This window comes from Macrobrachium nipponense, chromosome 11 (genome assembly GCF_015104395.2).
Source record: "Macrobrachium nipponense isolate FS-2020 chromosome 11, ASM1510439v2, whole genome shotgun sequence".
Lineage (NCBI taxonomy): Eukaryota > Metazoa > Arthropoda > Malacostraca > Decapoda > Palaemonidae > Macrobrachium > Macrobrachium nipponense.
The window spans coordinates 46,332,465-46,346,410 of record NC_061087.1 but is presented as its reverse complement, the minus strand read 5'-3'; the positions used below and the strand labels follow the sequence as shown (position 1 = coordinate 46,346,410).

The window sequence follows — 13,946 nt, the reverse complement described above, 5'->3', positions numbered from 1 at the left end:
GCCGGGCCTTTCGACCTCTCGTCCTTTACTAGGGAGAAGGTTAGTAAAGAACGAGAAGCCGAAAGACCTCACAGCGGTACTCCATTGTTTCACTTTCCGTCGTGGATTTTGCCTTTATATTGAATAAACTAGCCAGTGGAGGTGGCGGGCACCGTAGGCCGGCATTGTTTGAACCATAATATCAACACTATTTTTCATCGTAGAACAGAAGTAGGAGCATATTTGGTATTCTGGTGAAAAATACCAACAGAATGATGTTTTCTTTTTTCTCTACAGCTAATATTAAAGAAGTTAGCATAGTTGGATGTATGGATGGGTATTTTTCATCACAGAAGAAGAGTAAGAGCATATTTGGAATTCTCGTGAAAAGTTCTAATAGAATAATGCTTTCCTTTTTCTCTAAGAATAATCAAAAAGACGTTAGCAATGTCGGATATCCGGATCAAAACGGCACCCGGTTAAAAACCGTCCCCTATCAAATCTACAAATATGCTCCGACTTTGGTTTCATTTGGTCCAGGAGTTTCGCCGTCTATAGTGAACATACATATATACTTACATACATAGCCCCACCATTAGTTTCATCTTTCTATCTATCTATCTATATATATCTAGATAGATAGATAGATAGATAAATAGAAAGATGAAACTAACGGTGGGGCTATGTATGTAAGTATATATGTATGTTCACTATAGACGGCAAAACTCCTGGACCAAATGAAACCAAAGTCGGAGCATATTTGTAGATTTGATAGGGGACGGTTTTTTAACTGGGTGCCGTTTTGATCCGGATATCCGACATTGCTAACGTCTTTTTTATTATTCTTAGAGAAATCAGAGAACAGGGAAATAAGTAGAGAATTGTATTTACATATTTTACCAGATACATATGTGAATGCGATAGCCACAATGCTCTCTTAGGTTCGCAAATTCTTTGCAGAAGTTGGAACTCGAGGCTTTGTAGTGACAAGCGTATCCAAAACAGAGCAAAGAATTTGAGAAGTTAAGAAGGTATTGCTGCTATTACATTTATATATATATATATATATATATATATATATATATATATATATAATATGTATATATATATATGTATATATATGTATATATATATATATATATATATATATATATATATATATATATATATATATCTAATTTCTGGCTCGTCTGTTTGCGTTGTATATTTTCAAAACTGATTTCAGAGACCCAAAGCCGATGAAATACGACAAAAATAGTATGTTGTTGTCAGGTAATACTTCCTTAGCGTCACTAACTTTAGAACATCTTAGTTGCTTCACTGTAGCAGGTGTCTAAAAAATGAACTGGTCAATACAATTCTCTACTTATTTTCCCTGTTCTCTGATTCATTATTCAGGAATTCAGGACTGACAACCCCTAATGACCGTGAGAGCGCCATTCAGAAAAAACAGGGATTTCTATATCATACGAAGCCCCAGAATGAAATTGACGCAAACTAAATATCTGAGGATTTAACACTTAAATACGCGAATATTTTTAACTAAAATACTCATTTCCAATAGCAACATCTAAGGAGGCAAAGGAAACATGTTTCAGACAAACTTATGAGGTATGAATCTTTTCAGTCTACATTAACTGTAAGTCGAAAATCAACCAATAAATTAACATGCGTTCTTTACTTTGACTAGCTTTCTCTATTTTCCCGAATATCGTATTGCTACAGAGCCTCTTTTCTTTACGAAGTGTTTTTTTGCAAACAGAATAATAATAATAATAATAATAATAATAATAATAATAATAATAATAATAATAATAATAATAATAATAAAACTCATGAAACCGTCCTCAGCAGACTATAGCAATACAGTTTACAAAAATTCAGGTTATGGACTGCGGTTAATCTGGTTTGGGACACGAGGCAGAAATTATATATCAGAATAAATCATCATAAAAATTCAGTAGTGGCGAAAAGATTGCTGTTCGTGTTGTACAGCTAAGAGAATACTTATATAGAATTCAATAGGCTCATATCATTATAGTCAAAAGACGTAATAATATTTCCTGCAGAAACCTCTCAAAATCGACTAAAGTACAACTAACAAGTGAAAATAATATTGATTTCAGTCCAGATTTGTATACCATACTGTACAAGATGTTCGAAGGAGATTTAAGAGAGAAAAAACAATAACAGCAATTTTGGTTAATGTCCTTGGCCCTCCCTTGGCTAATCCTTCCAGTACCCGAGTGAATCCAGGACAGCTGTTCCTCATCTGAAGCGTGAAGCGTAAAGCGTAAAGACCTTTGTATGCATAAAATAGTTATTGTCATTGTAATAATGCGCAAGAAAAGAAACATCTAGTTTTGTAAAAAGAAAGTTTCAGGAAGAATATGAAAATGAATATTAACCCAGGAATGTATCAATTAATCCATTAACCTCAAAACAAATAAGCAAGGAGCTTAATTTCAAGAAAGGTACTTGGACGACGGGAAAGGGGATATAGGGGTCCCCACAGGATTAGTAAGATTTGACCTGTCACTAATGAGGGTAAGGGCCCCACCTACAAACACCTGTCTGATGATATCGCTTCTTTTCTAACCGTTGGTATGTTCGCATGTAACGTCCCGCTACCTTATATATTGAGAATTTCTACCATTCTGTATCAGTCCGCTGAAGATGGAATAATTACCAAAAAAGTCAACGCTGGTCTGGATCTGGAACCGTGTTTCGTTTATTACCTGTGGTGTTTGATACATAAAATCATGCTAGTATTGGTTATAAGCACACACACACACATATATATATATATATATCTATATATATATATATATATAGGATATATATATACATATACATATGTATGCATGTATTTGTGTGACTCTTTATTATTATAACTTAATTTATGGATGCTTTGTTTACTCTTGAATTTATTAGTTTCTCTGCGGAACACCTTTATCAGATTGGAGTTCGAAAAGTGCAGCTCTAATTTCAACATCATGAAACGTCTCCCAGGTACCAAGGAGGTACAGACCAGGAAACAGAAACATAACGTGAGGAGACTCCATCTGTAAAGAGCGGAATTGGCGGGGATATGTGGTGGGGGCGCCACTCATCCCTTCGGAATGTCTCTTCTTCAACTGAGGAAATGAGAAGAAACAATAGAAGAAGCTGTGACACAGCGACGCTTCTTGGCGAGTTCGTCTGCCAGGTCAGTCAGGATGAAGCAACTAAAATGACGAAGGGAAGAGAAGGGTGTGTCTCGGCTGAGTGAGAGATTAGCATGTAGGGAGAGGAAGACATTAGAAGGCTATGTTGAAATTCATCAAAGTACAGATGTTGTCAAAAGGAACGCGTGATAAGAATAAGAGAGACAGTATGAAGACGGGAGGAAGCATTAAAGGTTAATAGAAAGGGACGTCAGTATAAGGTGGTGAATGTGTTGAGAAAAGAATGAGAACCAAGTCCCAATCAAGCAGCGTATGCCATTCATCTCATTGTTTACTTATCCACCTACTGCGTCTTCCTAATTTACAGACTTGGCTATGGTAACAACCGATTTAACGGTCCTTCTTAAAAGACTTACTTTTGGCTTACGCTAAAGGAACATTGGAAAGATCAGTAACAGTCATGAGTGACCTTTTGGTACATTCAATGGTCAACTCTAAAGAAAATACCAAAAGGAAGGAGAAGCCAATCACCGAAGTCAAAAGGAGGAGCGTTGGAGGGAGGATTAGTCCTCAGCTGACGGCCACATCTGGCCTGACAAAGATATAAATAAACATCTAGATTTCCTTAACTATGCTGTGCATGCCTCTGGCACGCGTCGTAACGCTCGACGGGTGAGAAACCGATGGTAATTGTAGTTCCCACAAAACTCCCACGTTGCAATCTGAATGAACGTCCTTAACTTAGTAAGGAGACCAGTTATACATCAGGCAATGAAGTGAAATTCCTTCTCACACATCCTTGGCCTATTCTGTCAATGACATAGCTTTCAGTCTACGCTGTTGATTCTGTTTCATAACAACATACGAATTTTATTTTTGGTATGACATGATTATGGCAAATCTCGCTACTTGGTGTTCATGAAAAGGCTGTCTCTTAAAAAAAAAAAGTGTAAAACGATAACAGGAGTGATCACATACATGCATGCCACATCCAGGATACCTGGAGTGGAATATGTTTAGCTTTGCCACTGATATGTAGTAAATGATTTGCCTTATTATGATTCTTGCAAGATTTCTTGCGACGTTCGTCCAGTACGGTTCTATCAAATGAATTTCTCTACTACAATTCACATAAAAATTCTTCCACGGTATCTAAGACGGAGATACCCGATCAAACAAACAATAAATGCAACACTCACCAGAGTCGTGCAGTGTAACATCTTCCTCTGGAAGAAGGAACCGACGACGGCGAAGAATCAATCTCTGGAAGAAGAAGACAGACGAAGAAGAAAGTCCCTCGAAGCTTCTCCTGAGACCTCACACTTCCTTCTCTCGACTCAGTAGTATCCGTTGACTCTGACCGAAGGTAGAGACAGAGACATTCCCACAAGAAAAGTCATTCACAAATTCTCATGAAATTCCTGTTCTTTTTTCTTTATCCATGTCAGAACTCAAATTTCACCTTTCCATCAGAGTTCCATAAAGATCTAAAACTTTAGGGAATTCGATGGACCTTCATGTTTACTCGTTCATTGATCTTATTCCTGCAAAAGAGAAGTCGATGTGTTCGAAATGAAATAACTCTTCAAGTTTCGGCAACTGTTTTCGACAGAATATCACGCAACAGAAAGAAATGTAGCGAAAATTAAAATTGAAAATTAGGTAATGCTTATTCAGTACTTGCGTTTCCTAGCACTAACATTTAGAACCATTTTGTCTTAAATGATGACCACCGGGCCTCAGTACTAACTAACTACCCCTTTGCTGAACACGAATGTTACGTTCATCAATTACATTTAAGACTCATTTCTAATAACTGAAGAGGACGGACAGGAAAAGAATCTTCGATCGTGTCATTGAAACAAGAAGTGGAGCCCGGAATCTGGCGCTAACAAATCTATCGGTATTTCTGACAAAACGTGTGTGCAACACAAGAATTGTACTTTATTCCCGTAAAGTAAGACATGTTTCATCATCATAGCTTCAAATATTTCAGATCAATCTTACCAAAATGTAAGCAATCATCGGATAATTTCTGTTCATTATAAACAAGTCAGATAAGATAGGTTTCTCATTCTATAATCCGAAGATCACGATGTAAAAAAGGTAAAGATTATTCGATATCGTCATTAACAGTCATTATCCCCTGCGTAACAATACTGTTGTTGTACCCAGCAACATGGCGGGCAAAATATATTACATAAATAAACGGAAAAGATCTCTCGTTTGGCATTACCGAGACCATCGACACTTCAGGGTAAAATGTAGAAAATGTTGAGGATATAAGACTCCTTCATCTAATCGTTTAGCTTTTTAAAGAAGAGCTGACCAGGGACAAGATTCAGGACGATCAAGACTTCACAATGAATTTGTCAACAGGTGACCGACCGAACATCCTTAAGGGATCTTTGACAATATTATAAGTATCTAATAAAAAGAAATAATGATAGAAAAATGTGAAGTCTAATTTTATAGCATCAAAGGCACCTAGTAGTGTGGAAAGAGAATCTCAGAAAGCTATCTCATCTGACATGATTAGTTTAGTACTTCTGAGAACTGACCTCAAAACGAGATATTCCAACGACAACCAGATGCTCCACTAAAATCTTCCAGGGGGATATTTATTTGAAACCATCAATTAAGTCGTCAACATCTTGAAAATACATTCATAGCTATTATTACAATCATCAACATTTAGCAAAATTAATGATGAAGCCTTGGAACCACCTTCACCCTGCCATTAACTCTGAGGACTACGTGCTGTCAAGTCCCGCCTGATCTATTGCCATCGGGACCTGTGTTCGTATCTCGATGTCAAAACGTAACTCACTCGATGCTCCCGGAACAGTCGGCAGCAATTGATGTGAGACATTTGCAAACGTAAACTCGCATCTGATAATTTCTATCAACTCTCAATATGTTGGAAGAAAAACGTCCAAAGCATTCATTAGCCTGGAAAGCACTGCGAAGGAGTGATGGCAAATGTGAACTTTTTTTAACGATACATGACAACCATCTACATTTTGGAGGAATAAAGGCGAAATGTGCAATAAGTATTGCCTTTCTCATGACACTCATCTGTACCCAGAGAAACAAATGTCCGAATGCTAAATTTCACAGGACGTGTTCCGTCAACATCCAAAAACAATAATGACAAAGTCGTCAAGTTATGACATTTATCATCTTTCCTGAGGAATAATGCCTGGTAAAATGGTGAACCTTGTTTTGCACTATCATTATACTCGGCATTATTACCTTAGATGAACACGGATTGGTCGTGCAAGTAATTCGCCATTACAAGGTGACAGGAAATATTCTCTTTTATGCGAGGATGCTTTCTCCGAATGTTGCAGGCAATGCTTCTATTGGCAGCCTTGTCTCCTTGTCTTGCATTTTCCTGCATTAAATCAAAGAAAAAACTACACTTCAGGTTTTGCAAAAATTTCATATACAGGGTGGGCCAAGAGTAGCCTCACAGTTAAAACAGAATAAAAAATAATTCATTAAACGCATAAAATTTTTCAGACATGAATAAGTGGAATATTTAAGAATGAGTGACATGAAAAGGATAAAAATAAGTAGCATGTATTAATGGCACAGTATTAATTTTCTATTGAAGAGTACTTTGAATGAGAAACAGTTCATGAAGTAACTGTGAGGCTACTTTTGGCCACCCTGTATATATATATATATATATATATATATATATATATATATATATATATATATATAGACTTATATACATAATATATATATATATATATATATATATATATCTACTTATATACATAATATAATATATATATATATATATTCTATATATATCATATATACTTATATACATAATATATATGTATATATCTATATAAGAGAGAGAGAGAGAGAGAGAGAGAGAGGAGAGACTTCAAGTTTCCAATATTGTCCAAAAAATCAATGGCCAATACTGCACTAAAAGTATTCGTTTCAAAATGATTCGTGAAGACGGTTGGATACCTAGAAGACAAAGGGGACCTACAACCCAACCGATATCCCATGCAATAGGCAAACCTGTGCCAAATGCTTGGGAGGTGATACTTGGGACCTACACAAGGAATCGTAATCTTTGCTCCACAAGTTAGACTTTACTGTCCAACTCTGGCGATTCTCCAGAATGTACAACAACAAACTAAACTACATCGTTCGCTTTGCAAGTAAGAAAATAATTCATTCTAACCAAGTTCTTTAACCTACCGGTATTCAGGATACTCATAACAAACCAATTAAGAATTGTTTTACAAGTTATTGCGTTTAAAAAATGGGGTTGCAGATCTTTATACATCCTCTCGATTAGGGGAATGATTTGTTTTTACAGAGAAATATTTTCTTTGACGGAGAAGATCATTTTAAAAGGTAACTTTTGGAGGGCTGAGTTTAACATCCGATGGCTTTACAAAGCTCACTGCTTGGAAACAGCTGCCAACATCTATAGTCGCTGTGGAAGTGGGTAGGTGCTGTAGATGTCAGCTTCCGGAATACGCACAAATACAAATATGTCAACGCTCAGTCATCGGCCATAACAAATAGGGCGAAGTTAACATTTTAGGAATCAGTCTTCTCCTTTGTACAGGAAGGTTGCGAGGAATTACCATTCTGCAACTCGGGTAAATACACCTTGTTTTGAAAAGTGTTCACTGTTAAGCATTCGCTCTCAACCCCTTGTTATTCGCGGGCATCCTTTAGTTAATTTCCTTTCCCCACGAAATAGAACTTAACGACACAGACAACCACTAAAATACCAGTGGATTTGCCGGTTACGTTCTGAGTGGAGTTCTCTGCCCCGGCAATCCTAGTGGATGATTGAGAATCAGGTGTGTAAGCTATAACCTCCTCCCTACATCCACAATCGTCAAGGCAGAAGAAGTATGGCTAAGAAGCCGATGTGCATAGCACTCACACAACTACAAGCACGAAACCATCACAAGAAAAGTAACGGCAGGTATCATGTCAGACCTTTCAACGTTTGGAATAAATGATTTCATATGGATAAGAATTTCACAGATGAGCAAGAACACTTTCCCCACAATCATTTTGCGATTCATTCCCTTTTGCTCTGTATCATTTGACCGTCCCACATTAAAACCTTCTTTTACTAATGCATCTGTAATCCATATTTGATATTTCTAAATAAAGTAATAATACAATTTTCAGTGTTCACATTTTTTTAACAGCCTACGTCAACGAAACCCTTAACTCAAACACGTATTATATGTGTGTTTGTGTGTGTAATCAGAACATTTTCTTAATAATAAAAAGGTTGCATTAACCTGTGCTTGAGTCAAAGTGCCCAACTTACATATATTATAGCAATGTAAATGAGGCTCTTCCTAATTAAGTGGTGATTATAAAAGACTGATTTGATTACTAGTCTCCAAGTTTAATCGGTGGCTAAATATCCCACGCTGTTTCATCCTAACCCATTTCCTGTTCCTTTGTTCTACTTCCCTTCTGTGAGTGTGTCTGGTAAGAGAGAGAGAGAGAGAGAGAGAGAGAGAGAGAGAGAGAGAGAGAGAGAGAGAATTAACTGGCTATACAACGTTTTTAAAGTTATAGCTGACCAAATAAAAGTTAAGATTTTGAACAAAGCGTCCTGAACAAAATCTTTGTGCCTGTGGAACTTTCTTAATAATGAGAATGGGAACAGTTTGATGCAGCACATTTTTCACTGCTAAAAGAATCTGTCACTCCGCATGTGGGATCGCTTGTATTGTCCACTTTGCTGTTAAAAATGAAATGAAAGAGCAAAAACGTCGTCATTTTTTAAAACTTTCTCAACGGCAATGAGTAAGAAGCACTATATATCACACATCACGTAAACACAGCCGCCAGCAAATTCTATCGCGACTAAAGGTGATCTGATCTTCCTCTTTCAAGCACTTATTCATCTGGCGATTTCAATGAGAAAGACAGGTGGCGTCTGTCTCAGCTGATGAGACTCCAGCCAAATCACAAACACAACACAGCGTAAGAACACTATGGCAAGGCAATTCATAAATGTCATAAGTCATTAACAGCTTCATCGCGACCGAGAGACGGTTACACAAAAAATGAATGCCTGCCCGTTTCGAGAATACGTTTTTCTAATGGGAGAAAGAAGCGCGCACGAGACGCTAGAGAACGGAACGACTCCACAGAGCTCGTCAAACTCTCGAGGAACAACTACCTTCCTGCCTTGTGGATAGCGGCAGACTGACTCCCTGAGCCTGAGACTGAGAGAACCTGCTGGTCGCAGTCCCTCCCGGACTACGGCTTCTCTACAGCCTTCGCTGGCTGGCCTCGTGAGACACAGAGCGAAGAGTCCTGTCTGTGATGCTACGCGAGTTTTGGGGGGTTTTCATGTTTGTATGTCAGTAGTGCGCTTGAGCAGGCTGAGGGCGTACAAGTAGTACCTGAAATGATTTGCGCCCACCAGGAAATATTTGTAATCTAAGTCTTAGCAGTTTCCAAGTAACTAATGAATACCGCTTCCAGATGAACACGTTGGAAACGTTCGTTTTGGAAGGTGAAAGTTGCTGCGCGAAGGTCGGACATTCATGTATGAAATACCAGGCGTACCTCAAACACTTCAGTCTCTCTCTCAAGGTAACACGAAATGAAGTGCGGAGTGAAGAAAACGATAGTGGACACAACATGAGCACTTGCGCCAAACACCTGTAAACCTAGGAGATCATAGAACAGCTGCCACACAGCACTTCCTGTTTCTCAAAATAATTACACAAGGGGCGAGCATACATACGCCTTACCATCATCTCTCTTCCTCTCCCCATAAAACTCTCTCTCTCTCTCTCTCTCTCTCTCTCTCTCTCTCTCTCTCTCTCTCTCTCTCTCCTCGTTTCTTTTCTTTGGTAGACAAATATTGTTTCTCTTGCACGACTGAAATAGGACAAGTAGGCTAGGAACTTGCTTCTTAGCTAATATAGAACAGGTCAGACATAATGCTGTATATCGAATAGTTAAAATGATTCTACCATTATAAATATTTAAAATCACAAAATGACACACACACACACACACACACATATATACATACATATTGATGAGACTATAAACCTGTCGACAAAAGGCTTAAACCTACGTGTTCCAGGTGCAGTCTATTGGCGGCAACCCCGAGTGAAGCAAGAAGGGTGTTATCTTTTCGATTAGCTCCAGGGTTCAGGCACAATCTATGTTTCAACATAGTCAGTCCAAAAAAGAAGCATGTTTTTAGAGGTAACATTTTGACCTAAAGGTAATAATGTCCCATTGCAGACTCAGGAACTCAGTATGGCGAATTTTAATTCATCCGGTACTCAGTCATCATCATGGAGTAAGATGAATGCCCGTAATACTTTACGATTTAGTTACTGGAGTCAGCCTATTTAGAAGTAAATGCTAAAAAATGCCAATAAATAATTGCACTGTCCTCTTTCACGAAACTGCTTGTTCAGTGTGAGATCAGAATTAACGATTTGATATTAAATAGTGGGAGTAAGACCTGTTCACACCTCGATATATTCACCGCTTGCACACCAACACAAGTAGTAGTAACCATTGCTAAAAAGAATGCAAACCTGAACGAGAGCTAGGAGATATAAGGAAAAACTGCATATTCTTTAGCTCATTATTTTTACATGCACTTAGAAAATGTTCATTCGTCAACATCAGATACATGAATATCGACAGTATCTTATAGAAAACAAACACAAAACAATGTTTTTCATAATATTGCAAGTTGTCTGAGAAGCGCATTACCGGGTACTTGATGCAAACGAAAAGGGTCCCTTCAGCCCCGTTAAAAAAACAGAGCTCTGATTTTATGCAAGGTTTTCTTTGGACCTTGATTCTATGAATCACCATTTTACTTGACGTCTTCAGCGCATCTGGCCACTAGTAACTGCCAAGTAGCGCTGATGAGTCAATTACCAATTTACAAATTGGGTTTTGGTCGTTTCCTCGTTCTTTACTCATAAAATACATTTTGACATCATTGGGAAATGTACCTATGGATTTATTCATTTTTCAAAGTTTATTTTCAATATTGATATCCAGAATCAGGTAAGAGTACATTTTTAAAACACGTTCAGTTACTGTGGCGTTTTCGTAGCCTCATGATAAGTTTATTTATCATTCTGAAGAATCCTTTTTTGAAAATATGCCACCAACCTGATTTTCATATCGTCAGTGAACTAATTCTACAAGGCTTCAATAGTCAAACTTTCAATTCCACCCAGAAAATAAATTTGACTAAAGTAAAATAACATTCGCACGGAAGTTTAACTTAAAACTTAATGACAATGCTTCTGGGAAATGTGGCAGTATTGCAAAAATGACCTCCGTCTTTTGCCGTCATATTATTTTCAAAATAAGTTCGAGATGCAGTGAAGAGTACTGCATACTGTAGTTGCACGCCAAGGACAGACTGAGAGCCTTGTCCAGTTTCATTTTGATCTTAAACTGTTTTGAAAGATTACAGTAGATTTCCGATATGATAAGCTTTTCGTGGCCACAGTGAAAGTGATTCATCTGGAAATACGTGTAGTTATTTTGAGCTGGAGAACTTTCTGGCTGGAATTATTTAATTAATTCAGTAAATAGGACTCTTTTAAATGTCCATAAAAATGAAGTTAGAGAATAAAGGTATATTGCTTTAATAGCACATTGTTTACCAAATATGGCGTTGTTTCATAGATATGTATCAGTGTCAATTGGTCATTTGTGGAAGCCACATGGCCATTGGCAGTTTAAAGAAAATAGATTATTTTTTCAACTTTTATTAAAACCATAACATGAACAATATGATGCCTATACATACCGAAATTTTGTTTTCGAATTAACGCTCATTGCATGCCCATGTTAAAGTACCATAACATTTCACACACACACGCGCGCGCACACACACACACACACACACACACACACACACACACACACACACACACATATATATATATATATATATATATATATATATATATATATACTCGTATATGGCTGGGATAGTCGAAATGGATGGATTTAAATTGAACGCAGGCACAGAGCGCAATATGACTAAGTTCGCCACTTACTGTGAACAGGAAAGAGAGTTCCGTAGTGAAATAAACTTACCAACAACTACTAGGGTATGAGATAAACTTAGAATTTCCACTAAAATACATATAATTCACTAAAGGGGATCAGGAGAAATATACAGGAGCTAAGAACAGAGCTCTGTGGCACTCTCAGTTACTGTAACAGGTAACACACAATACAATGTGCCACGATACTTTAACTATCTATGTACACTAACCTAAAATAATTAAAATCAGAATTGAAGGGGATCATGATGCTTGCAAAAGAATGGTATAAGGGAAATTGTACCACCCTGTGGTAGGGATGTAAGAATACTGCCTCCGTAGGTTCTGTGTGTCGTCAAAGGCAACTAAAAGGACAGCTGCTGCTTTGCAGTCTTACTTTTTTTTAGTAAAAGGCTAGGCCCACTGCCAATAACTGAGGAAACTGCTGCCATGCAGGTGGAAATGTAGTCAAAAGCGAGGCAGACTGCCAATAACTGTGGAAACTGCTACCTTGCAGTCTTACTTTTCAGTAAAAGACTAGGCCCACCGCCAATAACTGTGGAAAATGTTACCTTGCAGTCTTACTTTTTAGTAAAAGGCTAGGCCCAACGCCAATAACAGTGGAAACTGCTACCTTGCAGTCTTACTTTTTAGTAAAAGGCTAGGCCCACCGCCAATAACTGTGGAAACTGCTACCTTGCAGGTAGACTTTTTATTTTAGTCAAATGCAAGGCCCACCGCCAATAGCTGTGGAAACTGCTGCCTTGCAGTCTTACTTTTTAGTAAAAGGCCAGGCCCACCGCAAAACTGTGGAAAAAAACTGCTACATGAGGTAGACTTTTTATTTTAGTCAAAGGCAAGGCCCACCGCCAATAGCTGTGGAAACTGCTGCCTTGCAGTCTTACTTTTTAGTAAAAGGCCATGCCCACTGCCAATAACTGAGGAAACTGCTGCCTTGCAGGAGGACTATTTAGTCAAAAGCGATGCCTACAGCCAATAACTGTGGAAACTGCTACCTTGCAGTCTTACTTTTTAGTCAAAGACAAGGCCCACCGCCAATAACAGCAAGTGGATGCGGTCGTAAAAACCCCTTTGCCAAATAATAAATCATGCCTGATGTTGTAAGGAAAGGCGCATCAGGCAACCAACCCCTTAGTGTTGGGATAATGGTGGGAAAGAAGAAGGTGCAAGGGAAAACTGCAGCGCACTCTACACACTAGGTTCAGGAAAGCTTGACTGGATATGGCACTGGTAATGACAACAAGGTGGCACCGTTGATCTACTGAAGGCACACAACCAGGACACTGATGAATGGCTCTGCAATGCAGGGATCGTTGTAACACATGAGGGGATGATGAGTGAATTCAAATGGAAAACCTCAGACAATACGACAATAATTCAGAAAGTGAAATCTACACACATCGCTCATAAACTCTATCACTGTAATAAAGGGTAACATTACGTTAGCTGGTGTTCCAATGATTTACATTTGAAGTTTACCGGAGGTCACACAACGGGAATCTCTAAAGGAGATCGCAACGTTAAGGGCTTGGAGCACAGTAGAACAGCTAGTAACAAAATATGAGAATATGGTGAGGCCGACATACAACTTTCATTCCCTTTATCTTAGTCCGTGGACAAGACGCATGTAGAAACAGAGCCAGTCTGCGGTATGCAGAAAACTTTCATGGAAATCGGCGTTGCAATCGGTCCCAACCCAGGGAGAATGTGG

The 13,946-nt window shown here is 38.2% G+C and overlaps 1 protein-coding gene across 5 annotated transcripts in view; it reads right to left on the bottom strand.

The window, feature by feature from the left end:
• The window catches only part of LOC135205702 (uncharacterized), a 1,031,110-nt gene that overhangs the window by 852,011 nt on the left and 165,153 nt on the right, over positions 1–13,946 (bottom strand). For 3 of the 5 annotated variants that reach the window (XM_064236782.1, XM_064236792.1, XM_064236806.1), the window contains exons 1-2: positions 9,346–9,478; positions 4,346–4,690 (exon numbers count right to left, since the gene is read on the bottom strand). The exons of the other annotated variants lie outside the window; for them this stretch is intronic. In XM_064236782.1, the coding sequence (XP_064092852.1) occupies positions 4,346–4,366 (21 nt within the window). In that variant the 5' untranslated portion in view covers positions 4,367–4,690; positions 9,346–9,478. Of the gene's footprint in view, positions 1–4,345; positions 4,691–9,345; positions 9,479–13,946 lie in introns of those variants that run through there. 5 annotated transcript variants of the gene reach the window in all.